At 47.3% G+C, this 22,063-nt stretch overlaps 1 protein-coding gene across 2 annotated transcripts in view; it reads right to left on the bottom strand.

The window, feature by feature from the left end:
* INPPL1 (inositol polyphosphate phosphatase like 1) overlaps window positions 1-20,760 on the bottom strand; it is an 86,205-nt gene extending 65,445 nt beyond the window's left edge. Inside the window, exon 1 of one of the 2 annotated variants that reach the window (XM_053385346.1) lies at window positions 19,967-20,760. In XM_053385346.1, coding sequence (XP_053241321.1) covers window positions 19,967-20,148 — 182 coding nt within the window. In that variant the 5' untranslated portion in view covers window positions 20,149-20,760. Of the gene's footprint in view, window positions 1-19,957 lie in introns of both variants that reach the window. The other variant, XM_053385345.1, reaches the window with a different exon arrangement.
* Between the last annotated feature and the right edge of the window lie 1,303 nt (window positions 20,761-22,063).

A 22,063-nucleotide genomic window follows, 5' to 3' on the forward strand; every position in this document is an offset into this window, starting at 1 on the left:
AGTACCTCGGGTTAAGAACATTGCTTCAGGATGAGAACAGAAATCACACAGCAGCGGCACGGCAGCAGCGGGAGGCCCCATTAGCTAAAGTGGTGCTTCAGGTTAAAAACAGTTTCAGGTTAAGAACGGACCTCCAGAACGAATGAAGTACTTAACCTGAGGTACCACTGTAACTCTGGGAACTGTAGCTCTGGGAGGGCATCTCCTAACAATTCCCATCGCCCTTAACAAACTGCAGCAATCTCAGCCCCTTCCATGTCTCATGCAATGACCCAAAGGTAACCAACCTATTTCTCAAATCCTTTGCTTACCTGTGGAACTCACTGCCTCAAGACATGGTACTCCAATCTTCATAGTATGCACTACACATCCATGCCCTAGAAGGACTAAGTTTCTGGGATTCGATTCCCATCCCTGGATATGATGGCAAGGAGACAATCAGAGCCCCAAAGAAACACCCTTCCCCAAGATGTGTGTTTTCCCAAGAACACAGGGTGAGGGGGGGTGTATTCTCTGCAGCCCCCTAGCTGGGAGCCACCAGCTGTCCAAACAGACCTGCAGCATCCTGAACTTGCAGCCATTCCTAAAATAACTGCTGCCGCTATTCTAGAGAGTCAAAAAGCTCTTTGCGGAGAACGTGTTCTGGAACAGGACTTGGGTTGGTGCCTCCGAAGGGGCTTTTAAGCGCTAATTTGGTGCTGGAACTAAAAACACGAGACCACCCTCCTAGGAGGGCGGCTACAACTGTGGTGATGGTATCTGCCTGGGAGCAGACTGGATTCACAGCACACAAAGGCACAGCCCCTGTTACTGCAGCTTTAATGAGAGAAGGAATCTCTCGATTGCATTTCCTTATTTCCACATTCGTCGTCACCCATGCAGGTTGCAAAAGCTGAGCCCCTAAGCATGCATTAAAGCATGAACGCAAGGGAACACATTCAAGATAAAGAGAACCACTCCCTCGTTCTCTAGTGACAGGCCAATGTCTGAAAGGTTCAAAGATCTTCATCTGTACCAGAAGGTGGGAACGGGGAAAACTTCTTGTTTTGTTTATACATGGTTGAAAACTTACATATACAGTGGTGCCTTGGTTCTCAAATGCCTTGGTACTCAAACACCAAAAAACCAGAAGTAAGTTTGTTCCAGTTTTCGGATGTTTTTCGGAAGCTCAAGAAGATCTAAGGACATCAGAGTGAATGAGGCGGGAGTCCTTCTTTATCAATTGGCCATTCGTATGAATTTGAACATTTTGAATGGCAATTGCCCTCCGGACGTGCCAGGTGAATTCACTCATTTGGGCACAACATCAAATAGTGTCCTAGACTACCTTCTAGTTTCAGAAGACCTATTCTCAAACTTCTTTTATTTTAAAGTAGACAATGTACAATCTAGTGACCACCTACCTCTAGTGGCCAAGCTAACGCTTGACTGGCACCCGGTTAGCGGTTCACACCCAATTCATGTAGGTTTAAATGCCGCGGCTCAAGTAAGAAGCATTAAATGGTCTATGAAACAGGCCCAAAAATACGCAGATGTTTTTCGGAAGCCGAACATCCGGTGCAGCTGTCGGCTATTGTTTCTGGAGCGCCTGCACCAATCAGAAGCTGCGCCTTGGTTTTCGAACATTTCGAAGTCAAATGCACTTCTGGAAAAGATTAAGTATGGTGCTTTTGTTTTTGCTATTTATTTTGCGTTTTTGTTTTTGAGGCTTTTTTGGGTAATTTGTTTCTGTGACTGTGTGGAACCCAGTTCAGCTACTGACTGATTGATTGCATGACTGCGGAAATGGATAAAAGCCCCCCATCCAAACAATGACTATCATCAGTGCAGGGAAGGAAAAAAATTAATTTTAATCTTTATCATTTACAATACTGTCTTATTTATTTTATAGTACGGTACATTGATTACTGCTTTCATTTTATGGATCAATGATCTCGTTAGATAGTAAAATACATGTTAAATCGCTGTTTTAGGAGTTGTTTTTAAAAGTCTGGGACGGATTAATCCGTTTTGCATTACTTTCTATGGGAAAGCGCACCTTGGTTTCCAAACGCTTTGGTTTTGGAACGGACTTTCGGAACAGATTAAGCTTGAGAACCAAGGTCCCACTGTACAGTCATACCTAGGGTTAAATATGCTTCAGATTGAGCGCTTTCGGGTTGCGCTCCACAGCGACCCGGAAGTAACAGAACACGTCACTTCCAGGTTTTGCTGCTTGCGCATGCGCAGTCAAAATGACGTCACGCGCATGTGCGGAAGCGGCGAATCGCGACCCGCACACGCACAGACGCTGGTTGAGTTTGCTTCAGGATGCGAACAGGGATCCAGAACGGATCCCGTTCTTATCCAGAGGTACCACTGTATATATAAACAAACACATGCACGCACACACAAAACTAGCAAGCGTTGAGCTTTCTGCATCATTGCTTTAAGGAGCACACAATTTTCTCAAGTCAACAGCAACCTGAGCGGATAACTGCGCTCTAAGCTGGTATAGCTGCCTCCCTCCCTCTGGTGCTGTCATAAAGCCCAAACAGCTGCCAAGGAGAAGGCTGTGGTTCGGGTGGGGGAGGCGCAGATGAAATTCCTGCAAGGGGAAAAAAGGGAAAAAGACTTAAGACTGTTCCTCCTTGCTGGACCAAACCTCCTGGGCATTGCGGAGCAGCCTTCAGAAGCAGGCACATTCCTGACCACTTGGGTGCAGTTAGCAAAACAAGAGGAAAATCGGTTTTCCAGCCACAGACACTGGGATGTCCCTGCAAAAAAAAAAAAACACCCAAAGGCCAGCGAGAAGGAGGAGGAGGAGGAAGAAGAGGAGGGAGACCAGTGCCAAGAAAGGAGAGCATGTGCTTCTCTCCTTGCAAGGAAGCAAGACAGAGGCACCTCTTGTTGGGACTTCTGAACTTAAAAAAGGGTTTTGTTTAAACCACTGGAAAGTGCCCAAATGTTCAGGCTGTGGCTCAACAGGCTAACCCGGGGGTGGGCAGACCCAGTTCAGGGACCTAACTTGCTCCCCCCCCCTGCACCCTCAGGATTAGTAGGGAGGGGGCTGTGTAAGGGGAAGGCCACAGCTTTGTGGCAGAGCACTCGCTTGGCCTGCAGAAGGCGACAGGTTCAGTTCCTGGGCAGGGCTGGGGAAAGACCCTCCTGCCTGGAGAGAAGCTGCCAGTCAGTGTAAGCAATGCTGGGCTTGGTGGACTACAGGCCTGACTTGAGCTAAGGCAGTTTCCTATGTGCCAGGGTGGAAGGGGTGAGGGGTGGCTGCTGTGGGAAAACTGCAGGCAGGATCCGAGCCTGTGTTAGAAACTCAGATATACAAACCAGGGTTACAGATATACAAACCAGGGTTACAGTCGCCAAAAGGCAATTCCTAGTGGCCATTTGGGGGCCAGACGGCTCAGAAGTCATATTTTTCAATACGCCTTTTTGGTTCCTAAAACTCATTCTGATTGCGCGGATAAAATGTCACAGATAGAATTCTACAAGACTTAATGTGTGAAAACAGTCCCGATCCGAGGATCCCTCCAGATGGTGGAGACGCCAGGCGCCATCCTGGTGCCCAGGCACCTTCACTCGGTCGCAAGAGGCTGAAAGCCAGGTGCAAAATGCGCCTGGTGAATTTCAAACGCTGTTCCGAGCACAAGAGCAACACTCTCCCCTGGTATTCAGAAGTGTTGCTGCTTCTGACTGCGGAGGCAAAGCAGCGCCATCCTGGCTGGAAGCCATCGATAGCCTCCTCCATGAATTTTTCCAATCCTCCAATCCTCTTTTAAAGCCACCCCTGCCTCTTGTGGCAGGGAGTTCCACAGTCTGACTGTGCAGTGCATGAAAAACTTTATTTCCTTTATCCTGAATCTTCCAGCATTCAGCTTGTCCACGGTTCTGGTGTTGGGAAAGAAGGAGAAAAACTTTCCTCTGCTCACTTTCTGCATGCCATGCCAGGCATAACCTTTCAAACTTCCATCACGCCCCTTCTTGGCTGGTCTTTCCTCTAAACAAAAGACACCCAAGCATCCTGCATCTGAAGGAACACACAGAACAACCCCAGGACCTTTATCACATCCAACCAAACAGCCGCAGAAACGTCAGAAAAATGTCAGCGGCTCACAAAGGAAGCCTCAGCGGCAAGACACTTTGTGCGCTTTCACATTCTATATGAGCCATTTCTTTGTTCTCGAAGGCAAGAGTGGAAAAAGAGTGAACCTCAGAAATCAGATGTATTTGGCGAACGCACAGAGGCAACGCGTTTCGTGGTGCTTTCTCCCCGTGAAATCTGCACGGCCTCATTGTTACGGCTGTCCGTTTGAAATAACTGCAAAAGCATCCCCACCCGCTCTGAACCAGACACTCTCACTTCGCCCAGAGTAGATGGGATGCCTTGCGGTTTCAGTGAGGTTTGCAACAGGAGAAATTTATATTTGGAGCGGCCCCAAGAGCTCTTTAGCCTGGGGGCCTTTCAGGCTCAGAACTGGTAAACATATCTTTAAAAGCACAATTTTCTCAAAGGCAACTGAAAATCCGTCACATGCAAAACAGCTGTATCTATATATAAATTCCCCACTGAAACAAACCAACATTTATCTGTTACCACTAAATAGGTGCCTTAAATAAAAACTGTCTTATGTCGGTTTGGTTGCAAGGAGATGTCCTGGACTGGACTTTGGCAGAACTTCCAGAGCTGGGAGAATCACAAACCACAGAGGAACATTATCTTCAGAAGACACACACAAAAATAATGCCTTTTCAGAAAGAGGGTTCAATGGCTCATGAAATCACACCCTCTGACTTGGGACCCCAGCCTCTAAACCCTAGAAGGTTTATTCAGTAATGCATTAATTTGTTTTTTAAAAAGGTAAAGGTAAAGGACCCCTGGACGGTTCAGTCAAAGGCGACTATGGGATCGCAGCGCCCATCTCGCTTTCAGGCCGAGGGAGCCGGCGTTTGTCCACAGACAGTTTTCAGGGTCATGTGGCAGCAGGACTAAACCACTTCTGGTGCACAGAGGACTGTGACAAGTGCCAGAGTGCATGGAAACACTGTTTACTTTCCCACTGGAGTACCTATTTATCTACTTGCACTGGTGTGCTTTCAAACTGCTAGGTTGGCAGGAGCAGGGACCGAGCAACGGGAGCTCACCCCATCGCGGGGATTCAAACCGCCAACCTTCCGATCAGCAAGCCCAAGAGGCTTGTGGTTTAGACCACTGTGCCACCATCATCCTTGCATTAATTTATAGCTTTTTTAAAAAGAAAACCTCTCTGCACATGCACAGAGGTGCATATTCTGTTGCAACTTCACCTTGACCAAAAGCAATGTCCCTGAAATAAGTTTTGGGGCACAATTACACTCTGGCGTGTTGAATGGTTTATTTAAATGTAAAGGTTCATCATTGTTGCACCCGATGTGTATGTCTTTAAGGGGCCAGAGCAAGGGCCAGAGTAAGATAACGAGACCCAGCTTTACAGCTGTGAAACGTAGCAGGTGCTGCTGAGTTGTATTTGATTAAGGTGTGTCAGCATTTGGGTGTAGTATATAAGGAGCAGCACCTAGCTCTCCCATTACCCTGGGGGATGGGTTGGTGGTTGGGTCTGGTTTGGTTGTTAATGTACTTAGTGTAAAAGGAGTTTTTGTTTTTCTTATTAAAACCTTATTTAAGTTATTTTTGAGTCCTTTCTTTTTAATGCATGGTCTCCCCAGCAAGCTCTCTGCAGCGTTACCATACTGCAAACAGCCAACATCTTTGGTTATGGGCCCAGCTGCTGAGTGGATGACTGCATATTTTTGGACTCTGAGAAAGGTTTGAAAACTCCTTCTCCTGTTAGCGTTGTTCTGTGGGTCTGGCAGAGTTCCAGAATGGTTGACCGGGTTCCTGAAGCTGAGAAGGCTCTGGTCTTCCCACAGCTAACAGATGAGAACTATAGTTTATGGTCTTTTCGGGTGGAGGCGCTTTTGACCTCTAGAGAAGTATGGACCTATGTAACTGATGACCCTCCTGACCCTGTAACTAATGCTTGGTCAAAAGGAGATGCAAAAGCCAGGGCGATAATTAATTTGGCAGTCAGCGACCAGCAAGTAGTCTATATAAGAAATAAGAAAACTGCCAAAGAAATGTGGGACAGTCTTGCAGCAGTGCATGTTAGAAAAGAGTCAGCATCTGCATTGACGTTTTTCAAGCAGTTGTACCAGACGAAGTTGCAGCCTGGTGGTGATTTGGCAGCACACTTGAGACGTCTGGAGGCAATACGCGGCGAATTAATTCGAAGGGACATGGAGATACCTGATATTCAGTATGTTTTTATCATTCTTTGTTCCCTTAATGAGGACTTCGATGGTATAGCTAGCCAGATATCTGCCGTTCCACCAGCACAATTAACTGTGGAAGGGGTGACGGCAAGATTAATGGGCGAGTTGGACAGAAGGGAGGCTTGTGCCATAAGCACTCCTATTTCCAGAAGTAATGAGGAACGCCATATGCAAACTTGTGGTGATACAACTGCATTTAAAGCTGCAAAGCGTTGTTGGTTCTGCAGTAAGCAAGGACATTTTGCAAAGGACTGCAGATCCAAAAGAAAGCAAAGTACTCCCAAGCCTGTTTCTGTTCATCAGTCACGGTTGTCAGCCCAGCAGCCGACATCGTATAGTAGAGACAGAAACGAGCCGCGAGTTTTCCATGCTAGGACAACAGATCGTAAAAGACTTAAACGTGCCAAGTGGAAGTCTTTTGTTGTGGACTCAGGAGCATCTCAGCATATTTGCAACGATCGAAGCTTGTTTATTTCTTTCGAAGAGGAAATTGGTAATGTACATTTAGCCAATTCACAAGTCTTGCAGTCGCTTGGCAGGGGTACCGTTAAACTTGACTCTTTAAACATTACAATAGCGAACTGCATTTACTGCCCGTCAGTGGACAATTTATTGTCAGTAAGGTGCTTTGCTCGTCAAGGCATAACTGTGCGTTTCTTAAAGTCAATGTGTGAGTTTTTCGATGGGAACAAACGTCTATTATATGCCCGGGAATCTGATGGTTTATATAGACTGTATTTTCGCACCTACTCACAATTGCCTATTAACTGCAGAGCAGCACAGTCAAGCCAGGGGTTGAGGAATGTAAGGCCTCATTCCGGGTGTGTCCACGAGGCACACAGAATTCTGGGACACCTGAATTTTGCTGATGTAATTAAGACAAAGAATATTGTTAATGGCCTCAACTTAAAACCATGTAAATTCTTTATGCAATGTCTATCCTGTTGCAAGAATAAGATTAAGGTTGCACGCAAGGGTAGGTGCTCAGATAGGAAAGTAAATGAGCCATTTGAGCGTGTACATTGTGATTTAGTTGGGCCACTCCCACCATCATTAGGAGGTTCTAAGTACTGGCTTACTCTGATAGACCAGTATAGTAGATATTGTTGGACTTATGCAATAGCTGAGAAGTCCCAAGCATTTGAGAAGTACAAAGTTTTTTGCAACTGGGTAAAAACGCACTTTAACAAATCAATTAAGAACCTGTTTTCTGACCGGGGCGGGGAATTTGTTTGAGGATTTTGAGAATTTCCTGGAAGCGCAGGGGACTACTCATGAGTTATCTTGCCCCCGAAGTCCCTGGCAAAATGGGCTTGTTGAAGTTGTGCAGCGTGACCTACAGGCAGGGGTTAAAACGTATCTGCATGATGCTAATCTGCCCAAAGACTTTTGGGCTGAAGCGCTTAATGCGTTTTGTTATGTTAGAAATCGCAGTTATCATTCTGGTTTAGATGTCACCCCCTATGAGAAGCTGTTTAAAAAACGCCCTAATCTGAAATACCTACGCATTTGGGGTTCAGATGTAATTATGCATTATCCCGCTAAGCAGAAATTGGGTGAACGTAGTGTCCAGGGAAAATTAATGGGCTACCAGCAGGGGGCATACAGAATTTACGTACCAGCAACTGGCAAATTTCATATTACCAGAAGCATGATACAAACTGTAAATTGGAATGGAGTTGCTGTCTTCCAAGATACTGATGGTATAGATAATACTGAGGAAGAAGAGGAAGAAGAAGCAGCAGCAGGAAATGGTGCTTCTGAATTAATGGAAAAAGACAAAAAGTCTGTTGAATCTGATTTGTTTGATGATTTAAAGTCACAGGCACCCAAGGGGAGGTTAGATTCTCTTGAGTTTTCTGATCGTGAGCTTAGCCTACAGGCATCTCTTCAATCTGACAATGGTTTACAACCTGAAACTAGTGGTTCACTTAGTCCCATTAAGTCTGAGGAGTCTGACTCTCCTTCCGGACTGAGACGTTCAGATAGAAAGAGACAGAAGCCACAACGTTTTGCAGATGAACATTTTAATACTGTGTATGCCAATAAGGCAGTTTTTGAGCCAAAAAGCTACAATGATGTTCAGAAATTACCTAAGCAACAAGCTGCAAATTGGTATAAAGCTATGAACTCTGAGATAGCTTCTTTAAAAGAGCATAACACTTGGTCTCTTGTACCACAAACCCCAGATATGAGACTTATTGATTCAAAATGGGTTTATAGAGTTAAAATGAATGACAAAAATGAAGTTGTAAGGTACAAGGCTAGATAGTTGCTAGGGTTCTCAACAAATTACAGGTGAAGATTATGATTTGTGTTATTCACCAAGCGTAAAATTTGAAACAGTTAAGCTTTTGTTAAAAGATGCATCACAACGTGGACATTCTGTTTTGAAAGACATGTACAAAGTATGCTTTATGTTTTTGTTCCACAATGATGAACCGCAGGGGAAATGTTGAATGGTTTATTTAAATGTAAAGGTTCATCATTGTTGCACCCGATGTGTATGTCTTTAAGGGGCCAGAGCAAGGGCCAGAGTAAGATAACGAGACCCAGCTTTACAGCTGTGAAACGTAGCAGGTGCTGCTGAGTTGTATTTGATTAAGGTGTGTCAGCATTTGGGTGTAGTATATAAGGAGCAGCACCTAGCTCTCCCATTACCCTGGGGGATGGGTTGGTGGTTGGGTCTGGTTTGGTTGTTAATGTACTTAGTGTAAAAGGAGTTTTTGTTTTTCTTATTAAAACCTTATTTAAGTTATTTTTGAGTCCTTTCTTTTTAATGCATGGTCTCCCCAGCAAGCTCTCTGCAGCGTTACCATACTGCAAAAAGCCAACATGGCGAACACCCCTTCCCTGGGACACAACGAACAAAATAACAGGCTTGGAACAGGGGATTTATTTTTAAAGAGTCCAAGTGTGAACATGGGTGGCAACCAATTCAGATGTCCAGCTGCGGCTGCCCAAAGGGAGCCTCAAATTACCAGCTTCTCTTAATCACAACTCCAGATCTCCCTCCCTCTTAATCCCAGGAAATGAAATGTTCACAAGGAAACTGGGGTGAGGGGGAAGGGAGAAAAACCTTTCCTTCCCCTGTGAGATTCGGCCAGAACCCTGGAGGAAATTCCCCTGCCCAAGATGGAGCCAGAGTTGGATCCCAGGAACACGAAATCTCCTCCTGTTTTAATCCCATTCAAAAATGTTTCTTGCCTTGGCGGAAAGCATGGAAAGCGTGGGCAGAGGGCTGGCCGAAGAAAGTGAGCCACAAATTGATTCATCTGCAATGGATCTTGCAAAGTAGGAGCAAAGAGCACATGGATAGGTACATGAGTCCCTTTCCCTCGTGGCTAAGCACCCTCGCCAAAATAATAGTAACATAAATTATTATTATTATTATTATTATTATTATTATTATTATTGCTGTTCATGGAGTCTCATTTAAATAAACCTTCCTCATGAAGAATGGGTCTATTGGTGGCCTTCAACCACAACATGTATACAGAACCTGCATTTACAGGAGCAGAGTACCTTGGGAAAACAGTCTGCTTTGCTTTTGGACTTTCTGGAGAAATCTGCTTGGACAACATTAGAAACAAGGGGTTGCAGCCAGCTACTCAGAGTAGGCCCACTGTCATTAATGCACCTAAGTTAACCATGTCCTTTAACTTTGACAGGGATACTCGGAGTAGGCCTTGCAGGTGGATAAGAACCAGGAAGGGGTCTTAGTTCACCAACAATTTAGTGGCGGGGGGGGGGGATGCACGCCTTTCCTAGGAAAGCTTAAGGCATGTATATTAAAAAACGAAAACACGCTGTGTGTGTATTAAGAACAAAAAAACCCCCACAAATCACCAGTCTGCTATAACCAGCAGGCTCTTGAGGGGAGGCTGAAAAAGGAAAAATCCAGCGGGAATGAAGGCTTTTGCCTCTGTGGGAAGAACAGGCCACAATTTGCTATTTAAAACAAAACCAAAGAGCCGAAGAACGGGGAGTCCTTCTAAGATTACTAATAGCCATAAGACAATATGCACAACAGTTTTGCCCTCTGTGTTCAGAGGATACAATGCTCAGAGCAGGAAGGATGCCTCAAATGTGATCTAGTGCAAACTCCCGGGTGGGATGCTGCTGTGCTCAGAGCAGGAAGGATGCCTCAAATGTGATCTAGTGCAAACTCCCGGGTGGGATGCTGTTGTGCTGTTGTGTTTGTTGCTATATCGGGGGATTTCGTGGTGTGACAGCAAGTCTGTGGGTCCCTCTGTCTCTGCATGAGCTAAGGACAGAGGGAACTGGGGAGGCCCAAACCCCACTTCTGCTGGGGACCAGCTTTCCCCAGAAGAATTCGGTTCAGATCCCTCTGGTGCATCGGGACCAGACAGGCAGCCCAAACCTCTGACGGAACACACGTCACATCGCAGTCCTCTGCTTCCTTGGCTCCCTGTAGACAAGTTTCAAAGCTTTTCTCTACCATAAGCAATGAGTCCTTATAAGCAAACAATGTTTACTAAAGGTGCAATTTAAATAAATAACTGGCCATTAAAAATCTGACCAGTCAGAAAGGAGCAGGAAATCTACATCTTTTGGAGGAACACCAGGACCAAGCGGAATTTGCAGCTCTGAATATTCAGAGGCACATCAAACAATCCACATTAGATTAAAAATAAAGCTGATTTCATTTTCACAACGTTTCCCTAACTTTGCATCTCCACATTTATATTTGAGCTTTCACGCAGGGTAAAGTCCACTTCTGGAATGACAGCATATGTTCAGAACTCGTTTCCACATTTTTTGCAAACGGATTTTTTTCCTGGAAGCAAATAGCACAGATACGAGCACCAATCTTGCACTATATTTCACTGTAGCTCCAGTTAAAGGACCCCTGACCATTAGGTCCAGTCGTGACCGACTCTGGGGTTGCGGCGCTCATCTCACTTTATTGGCCGAGGGAGCCGGCGTACAGCTTCCAGGTCATGTGGCCAGCATGACTAAGCCGCTTCTGGCGAACTAGAGCAGCGCACAGAAACGCCGTTTACCTTCCTGCCAGAGCAGTACCTATTTATCTACTTTGACGTGCTTAGAACTGCTAGGTTGGCAGGAGCCAGGACCGAGCAACGGGAGCTCACCCCGTCGCGGGGATTTGAACCAACGACCTTCTGATCGGCAAGCCCTAGGCTCTGTGGTTTAACCCACAGCGCCACCCGCGTCCCTGTAGCTCCAGTTACCTGGTGTGAAAGCTCCTTAACAGGAGGGGGAAAGTCATGAAATGGAATAAACGGCCACGGAGACGCAGCCTAGGTTAAAACACCTGCTGCACAGCTGCCTATGTAACTTCGATATTATAATTACTGAATTCTTTTCATGCATGTGACACTCAACAAGACATGCTTCCTGGTATCCATTGCCCAACCCAAGTCCCACCCTTGGACTTTGGGGGTGATTCAGTGGGGGGAGGTTGTACTTCTGCCAATATCAGGTCCCCCCAAAGCTACTAAAGGGCCTTCTTGGTAGTGGCGCCCGCCCTGTGGAACGCCCTCCCATCAGATGTCAAAGAGATAAACAACTACCTGACATTTAGAAGACATCTGAAGGCAGCCCTGTTCAGGGAAGTTTTTAATGTGTGACGTTTTAATGTATTTTTCATCTTTATTGGAAGCCGCCCAGAGTGGCTGAGGAACTCAGCCAGATGGGCGGGGTACAAATAATAAAATTATTATTATTATTATTATTATTATTATTATTATTATACCATCATTTCATTTGTCAGCTGCCCTGCTTTGGCACTCAGAAACCCTAGTTCAATTCAGAAGGAACGAAATATAAATATACTATGTATACAAACATTTTACTAACAACCTGCTCTCCATTTTTGTTGGGCTAGCTTACATGGAGACCCCGCAAGGCTCTACCTATTGCTTTAACTCCAGGAAGGCTCCACCATCAGGATTCCCCCACCTGCACCTTGCAGCTACAGGAGGTTTCAGTGGACCAGAGAATCACAAAGTTGGAAGGGTCCCTGAGGGTCATCTAGTCCAACCCCATGCAATGCAGGAATATGCAACTGTCCAGGACAGGGATCAGGCCTGCAACCTTGATGTTATCAGCACCACGCTCTAACCAACAGAGCTATATATTGTTGATGCCTTGCATACTTCCTATTTTTACAGCAAACTATGTTCCAATGGTGGGACGCGGGTGGCGCTGGGGGTTAAGCCACAGAGCCTAGGACTTGCCAATCAGAAGGTCGGCGGTTTGAATCCCCACCACGGGGTGAGCTCCCGTTGCTCAGTCCCAGCTCTTGCCAACCTAGCAGTTCAAAAGCACGTCAAAGTGCAAGTAGATAAATAGGTACCACTCCGACAGGAAGGTAAACGGCGTTTCCGTGCGCTGCTCTGGTTCGCCAGAAGCGGCTTAGTCCTGCTGGCCACATGACCCGGAAGCTGTACGCCGGCTCCCTCGGCCAATAAAGCGAGATGAGCGCCGCAACCCCAGAGTCGGCCGCCACTGGACCTAATGGTCAGGGGCCCCTTTACCTTTATGTTCCAATGAGAACTGTTTTTTAATTATTATTATTGTTGTTGTTGTTGTTATTCACAGCTTTGCCTCTCATGTTGTGGCTTTTGTGCAGTTTAAAACTCTCTGAGTTGCCTCTTTGTACTGAATTTAAGGCTGCAGTCCTCAGCACGCTTACTCAGGAGTAAGTCCTAACTGGAATCAACAAGGCTTCCTTCTCGAGTAAATGTAGTTAGGGCCGCCATAGACATTTCCTCTCCAAGCTGCTCAGCTTGTCTTCTGGTGTAGTTTACAGACACAGGCAAAACATGGTCGAGAAATACATATATATATATATATATATATATATATATATATATATATACACACACACACACACACACACACACACACACAAAACAATACTCAGCTTGAGAAAGCGTTCTGTGTAACTTTGCATCCTGCATATTAAAGGCTCTTTTGTCTCACTTAATCCACGTTTCTCCTGTCATGGGACTAAAGGGCTCCAGTGAAGTTCTGCCTGGGACTCGAACACAGCACTTTTCTTTAGCGGTTGAGTCCGGGACCAGGCTCCCCACTCCCCACCCCTTCTTTTGCTAAGGAGAAACACAAATGCTGCAAATGAAGAAGGCAAAATAATACAGAGGCCTGTTGGTGCGCGCTCTGCTTTGAAAACTTAACGAGGGCAGCGGGAGGCATGGAAAGGGAGGTTCTGTAGGTGTCTTGACCCAATTACCCCAATTACTGCCAAGGGTGGTGATTAAACCTCGCTTCCCAGAAGCAACAGAAACCGCATTCCAAGGGGAGGAAGAAGGACTCCTACGGAAGAGAGCAGGACGAGATGCAGAGCTTGGCGGATAACGCTGTATCCGAGGAATGCGCCTTTTTCATCCATACACATCCATATTATTGCACACACATGACGGGTGGAGCAAAACCAACTAGGGAAGAGTCTCCTCTTAAACACACAAGATCACACGCTCGTGCACAGATATTACCCCAGTAACATCCCTCTTCATTTCAGGGCTTGGTGCAACAGAAATGGGGCAGAAGTCCTGGTCCCTGTGGATGGATGGATAGACAGACAGACAGACAGACAAGATAGATAGATAGATAGATAGATAGATAGATAGATAGATAGATGATAGATAGATAGATGATAGATAGATGATAGATGATAGATAGATAGATAGATAGATAGATAGATAGATAGATGATAGATAGATAGAAGATAGATAGATAGATAGATAGATAGATAGATAGATAGATAGATAGATGATAGATAGATAGATGATAGATGATAGATAGATAGATAGATAGATAGATGATAGATAGATGATAGATAGATTGATAGATGATAGATAGATGATAGATAGATGATAGATAGATAGATATAGATAGATAGATAGATAGATAGATGATAGATAGATAGATAGATAGATGATAGATAGATAGATAGATAGATGATAGATAGATAGATAGATAGATAGATAGATAGATGATAGATAGATAGATAGATGATAGATAGATGATAGATAGATAGATAGATAGATAGATAGATAGATGATAGATAGATAGATAGACAGACAGATGATGATAGATAGATAGATGATAGATAGAAAGATAGATAGATATAGATAGATAGATAGATAGATAGATAGATAGATAGATGATAGATAGATGATAGATAGATAGATAGATAGATAGATAGATGATAGATAGATAGATGATAGATAGATAGATAGATAGATGATAGATAGATAGATAGATAGATAGATAGATAGATGATAGATAGATAGATAGATTTTACCACTCGGATGTGAACATGACAGGGAATTTACAGGATGCTGCAGGCGAGGTTATTACCAATAAAGGTCATCTTCTGGCACAGAACTGGCATAAAACAGCCAAGAGCCCAAAGCCTTGGGCATCAGATGGTCTTAGGCATGGGTAGGCAATCTAAGGCCTAGGGGCCGGATCCAGCCCAATTGCCTTCTAAATCCGGCCCGCGGACAGTCCAGGAATCAGCATGTTTTAACATGAGTAGAATGCATCTCTGGGTTATTTGTGGGGCCTGCCTGGTGTTTTTACCTGAGTAGAATGTGAAAAAAGTTTGCTGACCCCTGGTCTTAGGCGATGTTTTCTCTCTTTCAGCCCATGCACCAATCTGCAATGTGGATCTAGCCCTTTAAGCCTGCCTTGCAAGGTGGTTGGGAAGATGCAGCAAGACAACTTTCTACTACTTAGCCGGTTTGCACAGGAGTCGGAATGTCCGATAGTTCTTTGACACCACAGCAGAGATCCTACAGGCTCAAGGTCAGGGCTGCCCAAGCAATGAGCAGTGTGGGAGGGGAGCGTTTTGGAGGTTTTGCGATGCGGCTGTTTTCAGACGCAGTAGCCCAAGCAAGATGCAATTGTTTCAGTGTGCACAATCCATTCCAATTGTATAACGGCAGGGACGGTGAGAAGCAGGCACGTGAGCTTTTCTCGTGCCGACCACCAGAAGCCAATCCAGGTCTCCAGTGGAAGGGAGTTCCACAGGAACGGGCTCCTAAATACAATCTCACCAACGGATACGGCCTGGCATAAACAGTAATTAATTTCTGCCTGGAAGCTCCTCCTTCTGGAACAGAAGACTTGCCTCCAAATTTCAGCTGTGGGAAGGTTATTACTGCTTCACATGTCCCAGGACCCTTGTTGTTACAGATAGGTTCTAGGGATAAGCCCTCACTGGACAGGGGTGTCGTGCCTAATTCTTAATTCTTAATTATGAATTAGGCACCTTAATTTTTAACTTATCCTAGATTGTTGCTATCAATTAATGTCTCCAAAGAGCTTGAGGCTTTGCAGCCTTGCTCTCTTTTCCATGGGCTTCCTGTACGTTACGTACACAACAACCCTATGAGGTAGGCGTTGCTGGATAATGGTTTTTATCCCAAAGGACACTGCAGAGCTGCTCTGAAGCCGGAGGCAGAAAAGCCAAATAATATCCACACCCGTTCGCCAGCCTCTGAAAGCTACCACGTACTGCATGCTGTGGGGCTGGGTTTCCTGCCCTGACAAGGGGTTGGGCTGGATGACCTTTAGGTGCCCCTCCCCATCTCCAGGGCTCTTTCCATCCATATAATTTATAATTACGTAAGTTCTTAACGTGGTTTCCCAGACAAGATGGGTGATGCGGCGCTGATTGATCACAGTGGGGCTCCTGGCACAAAGGGGCTTTAGCAGAGATTAGCAGAGAAGAGAGACCTGGGGTTTCTCTTTCCCAGCCCCACTGGGAGACGCTGCCAGGAAGCTTCTGGATGCAAAGCACCTGTTCTGCCACTGAGCCACAGCACATCACAAGAACTCCACCTAAGCAACTGTGCCCACATTCATTCCCCCCCTTCTCCCTCCCAATCCCTTTTCCTTTTGTGCTGCGCCTCTTACACTGCAAGTCCGAGGGCAAGGACTGACTCTCCACTGACAAGCACAGAACCGGCGCCAGCATCCCTGCTCCTCCAGGGAACCTGTCAAATATTTCATAGAGCCAGTGTGTGGAACATGACCTGTCTAAGTGAAGATGCCTAGGAGTGAGGATGGCGCCTGACGTCTCTACCATCTGGAGGTGCATGCCTGGCAATTCTTGGATCGGGACTGTTTTCACACACTAATACCACATCCTGTAGAATCCTATCCAAATGGATTTCAGGAACCAAAATGCTTTTCCCACGCAGCCTGAGCAGGAGCAGGGAGCAACGTTAAAGTTATTTGCTGTAGCTTGTCTTCACTTACCAATATAAAGGTAAAGGTGAAGGACCCTTGGACGGTTAAGTCCAGTCAAAGGCAACTATGGGGTTGCAGTGCTCATCTCACTTTCAGGCCGAGGGAGCCGGCGTTTATCCACAGACAGCTTTCTGGGTCATGTGGCCAGCAGGACTAAACCGCTAATGGAGCAGCGGGACACTGTGATGGAAGCCAGAGCGCACAGAAACACCGTGTACCTTCCCACTGCAGTGATACCTATTTATCTACTTGCACTGGTGTGCTTTCAAACTGCAAGGTGGGCAGGAGCAGGGACAGAGCAGCAGGAGCTCACTCTGTCGCGGGGATTCGAACAGCCGACCTTCTGATCAGCAAACCCAAGAGGCTCGGTGGTTTAGACCACTGCGCCACCTGTGTCCCTATACTTACCAATATATATGTGGACTGTCTGTGGATCAAGCGAATTTTCTTCTTTAAGTTCTCAAGACTTTTAACCTAGCTCAAGGTTGCCGTCTGAACCTGCCAGATGTTTAACTGAGAATCAATCATGGTTAGTCCGTCATTTGAAAAATAAAGACTTTAGAGCCGTCTTGCCCCCAAATGGCAACTAGATATTCCTTTTTGGCAACTGTAACCTTGGTTTAAGGACGCGGGTGGCACTGTGGTGTAAACCACAGAGCCTAGGACTTGCCGATCAGAAGGCAAGTGACAGAGTGAGCTCCTGTTGCTCGGTCCCTGCTCCTGCCAACCTAGCAGTTTGAAAGCACGTCAAGTGCAAGTAGATAAGTAGGTACCGCTCTGGTGGGAAGGTAAATGGTGTTTCTGTGCGCTGCTCTGCTTCGCCAGAAGCAGCTTAGTCATGCTTGCTACATGACCCGGAAAAACTGTCTGCGGACAAACGCCAGCTCCCTCGTCCAGTAAAGAGAGATGAGCGCCACAACACCAGAGACATCTGCGACTGGACTTAACTGTCAGGGGTCCCTTTACCTTTTTAACCTTGGTTTAATGAGCCATTGGGTGCCTAGCTGACATATCTGAGTTTCTAACACTGCATCCAGGAACTCACAAAAGTGCAGCTGTAGGGCTTGATCTCAGGGCAAGGCAGCAGCTGGTGCTGTCATGTCTGCTAGCAGCAGGAGAAGCAGGTGCAGGGACAGGTGACCACTCCAACAGTGACAGGTGCTCTCCTGGGAGTGGGGGGGGGGCTGCAGCTGGACAGCTTCAGACAGTTCTCAGAGACATCTTTACTGATCAGGATCAGCCCCCTTCAAAGGGTTTTGCTTTTTAATATTCACAGGCAAAAGGAGGCACTATAGTGTCCATGCACACCCACCCAAAAATGATGCACAAACTGCTTTACGAGCTTCATCTAATTTATCTCGACAACAAGGCTGTGGTTTAACTTGGGGTCACCCAAAAGACGCTTTCTGCAAACCCCTAGCACTCGGTCCACAGTCCCACTCTGAATCCACACCGTGTCTTTACGGTACCAGTTAACTGCTCTGACCTTTCCTCCCCCAGGGAAAAATGCCAGGGCAGTTATAGATTAAGCTTGCCATACAGATGCGGGTGCTACTAGAGGCAGAAAGGGGGGGGTGAGTTCCAGCTGTTACCCTCCAGGCAACCCACACAAGCACCTCCACCCCACCCCACGCCCCAGGAAGATTAACAGGCTCTGGCGCAGCCAAGGAAAGGAGGTCACCACTGATTGTTCTCCGACAGCCGCCTTCGCTAACCTGCTGGTTCCCTCCAGATGGTTTGTGGACTACAAATCCCATCACGCCCCTCAGGATCACGTAGACAACACACAGGCACTCACCTCCTGACATGCCTTGACCACTCATTTGCTTAAGGCACAATCAGGAGTTGGGAGAATCCAAGTGAATGGTCAGTCACCGAAAGCCCAAAGTCCTTCTCTGGCCTTTGCATTAACCAGCTTCCAGGCTTTATAACATTTACATGAACGAGCAAGCACTTTTACCTCTTTTACTCAGCAGCAAATCCTCCTTAGCTGGACGGTTGCCTGGCTGCCTGTCCTGCCCTCCTGAACTTTCCTCCTCGCAACTTCACTTCCAGTGTTGTTTTAACAGCATCACTTCCTGGCTGTTCACAAAAATGCCTATATTGTACTGGTGTGGAGAAGCCTACCTCTTTTTGAAGACTGCACCTCACTTTGCACTTAATTCTGCCTCCCATCCACCACTCAACAGAACCAAATCAAAGGCTCAAGGTTTTTTTTAAGGAGCAATATCCCACATTAACAGGGCTCAAAGCAGGCAGTTTGATCAAAATAACTGGGTCTGTTTATTTCAGTGGGTCTGCTCTGAGCATGAGAACATTGGATATTGCCTCAGGACACAGGAACTCCCTAAAAGCACCAGTCAAAAAGAAAAGTGTAGCCCCAGTCCTACAAAGTATCACAGGCCTCTTCCCAAACCCTCAATTGTTCAATCCAGTTGAAACCTTGTTTGCTTACAAAACGTTTGCTTATTATTATATTAAAAAACTGTGCACAAATTTCTTCTGTGGGTCAAATACATACATTTTCTCTCTTTTTTTCAGTCTCAGAATTTAAGTCCCAAGCACATTTTGAGTCCAGCTTTTGACTCGTCTTCAATGTTTGGCAGTCGTTAACTGACAATATCTTCAAAAACTGGCATGCAATGGCACCTGTGATATTTGACTGCGTCCAAGAGATGACATGCAACTGCTTCAGTACCTTGGCTGCCAACAGGTAGGAGATCTGACAAGCCAGAGATGCTAACTAGTCTAACAGCACGATCCCAGACAAGTCTTCCTCATGAGTAAGCCTCGCTGAACTCACTCCTAGGAAAGTACGCACAGGAGTCGGGGAAACCCGACTCAGACCCGGCAGGAAAGCCTTACAACACCGCTAAACCCTCAAGCCCAAAACCCCATCGCAAACTTCAGAAGTGAAATCCCAGGTTTGGAATTTGGTGAGAGAACTTCTTCTTCCAAACCCCGAAAAAGTCGCGCTTTTGGTTTGGAGAATCTGATACGTTTTAGCTCTGGACTGAAAAGTGCTTCTGGGGGTCCCGGCACAGCACCCCACACGCCGCCAGAACGGGCGAGACCCGTCCGGCCCCCGGCACGACTCGAGGGCCGCCTGCAGCACGGAAGCAACGGCGGGCGGGGTGTCTCCAACTCCTCGGCCTGCCCCCAATAAAATATTTGAGGGGTCCAAGTTGATGGGCACCGCCATTCAAAGGGCGTGCGTGCGCCATGCCTGGTGATCGATTCCTCGGGGCGAGGCTTCCCTACCTCCCCCCCCCAAGAAAACCAAATATTTTGTTCAAGTTGGCACCTCTGCTCCGAGCTCCCCGGGGGTTTTGGGGAGCCGGGCCCCTTCCTCCCGCGCCCCCCATCCCTTCGCCCCGCCACTCACAGCACGCACAGGGCGTAGGCTCCGGCCACGCTCTCGCTGTCGCGCACCAAGAAGCTGCCGTCGCGCCCCGCCCGGGCCAGGAGCTCTTCGGCCGCCGCGCGGCTCAGGTCCTTGTGGTACCACGACGGCGGGGACGCGGGAGCAGGAGGAGGCGGCGGCGGCTGCAGCGCGGCGGCCCCTGCGCCCGCCATGCCCGGAGCGGAGCGGCGGAAGCGAGGCGGGCGCTTAGCAGAGCCCGGCCAGGAGGAGGCGGCGCCCCCGACGGGCGGGCCGCGAGGGGCGCATGGCGGCTGCGGGAGACTCTTGGCCCGGGGCGCCCACGGGGGATCGTGGAGGGGCGGCGGCGGGGGCGGAGAGGCAGCAAGCCGTGCTGGCTGGCTCTCTCGCTCGCTTCCTTCCTTCCTTCCTTCTTCTTCCCGAGCCTGTGGCGCGTCTCGTCCGGCGAGGCGCAGTGGCGAGGGGAGCCGCTTGGCGCGCTGCTCGGCGGCCCCTTCGAGGCGGGGAAAAGGCGCCTCCGCCTCCTTCTCCGCCTCCTCCTCCTCCTCCGGGCAGCGGAGAAGAAAGAAGGGCTCCGACCAAGCAGGGACCGGGGCCCCGTCGAGCCCCGCCGGGGCAAAGGGCGCACCGAGACGGGAAGGGCGCGCGCTCCGCAGGCGCCCTTTGGCTCCCGGCTGGTTCCCACTTCCCACCGGGGCGCAGAGAAGTTGGGAAGGAAGCGGCAGCCCCGACTCGGCTCCTCCGACGAGCCCTGGGCCCCGCCGGCTCCCGTCGCCCTCCTTCTGCCCCGGGGGGACGGCAGGCGCTTCCTGCTCGGCGGCGGAGTCTCCCTAGCGGGCGAGGGACGCGGGAGGAGCCTCGGGTCCGGGAGAGCCTTCGCAGGCAGCCCCTGCCCGACGGGGCTCCGGGGGACTCCGAGGAAAGCCCTTCAGACGCAGCGCGCAGTCGAACGGGGGAAACTCCCTCCCGGGGGAGAGGGGGGCGGGTGGAGTGAAATGTTGCGGGAGGGGAGGGCAGCCCCGTCCCGCAGAATCGATCCCATGGCGCAGTGCACGCACACTCTTTGGATGGCAATGCCCAGCAGAATATTTGATCCGGAAAGCCAAAGGGGCCCTATTGCGCAGGAGGCAGCGTATGTATTTTGAGGTTTTATATTCTGATTTTATTCTGTGAAGCATCCTGAGACCTGCAGGTATATAAATTCTAAATCATAATATTCATAAGAAGTCACCAGCTTGGATGGCTTGAAAAGTAGGTTGGGCATACATAAATAAATTAATTCTTTTCCTTGGCAGGTCTTTTCCTACAATCCCTAAGAAAAATGCTTCTGGGTTTTTTTTTACAAATGGTAATTTAAACATTTTCTTCAACTCATTATATATCATTTCCCCCCCAAAAAAATTAATTTCTCTACATTCCCACCACATATGATAAAAAGTCCCTTCTTTTTCTTTACGCTTTGTTATGTTGAAATTGTTAACATATTTTTTTCCAAAAAAGAGAAGGCAAACACTTAGAATTAAAGCATTCAGAGCCAGGGTAGACATTTACTGCAACCTCCAATGACTCAGGTTCCATTGTGGAGGACATACCTTAATAGCCTAAATTCTGCTTAAGAACTTTTGCTTATATTGAACATTTGTATCCCAAATTGTATTCTAACTCAACCGCACACTTCCTCAGACATTCTGCGATATGAACCATTGTAATACCACTCAAGATGCTGTTGTACACATTGTTCTAATGAGTTTTGTATATATTGTTCTACCGTACTTTTATTATGTATTTTCTAAAACTCAGTAAAAACAATTTACTATTAAATGTGTTTAATAGTGCAAGAAAAAAGAAAAGAAAAGTAGGTTGGACAAATTCATAGAATCGTAGAGTTGGAAGGGACCCCGTGGGCCATCTAGTCCAACCCCCAGCAATGCAGGAATCTCAGCTAAAGCATCCATGGCAGATGGCCTTCCAAGCTCTGCTTAAAAACCTCCAAGGAAGGAGAGTCCACCACCTCCCAAGGGAGTCCACTGCAATGCTGAACAGCTCTTCCTGTCAGAAAGTTTTCCTGATCTTGAGTCGGAATCTCCTTTCATGGAGGAGGAGAGGGCT

The sequence above is a fragment of the Podarcis raffonei genome, chromosome 4, assembly GCF_027172205.1.
Source record: "Podarcis raffonei isolate rPodRaf1 chromosome 4, rPodRaf1.pri, whole genome shotgun sequence".
NCBI lineage: Eukaryota > Metazoa > Chordata > Lepidosauria > Squamata > Lacertidae > Podarcis > Podarcis raffonei.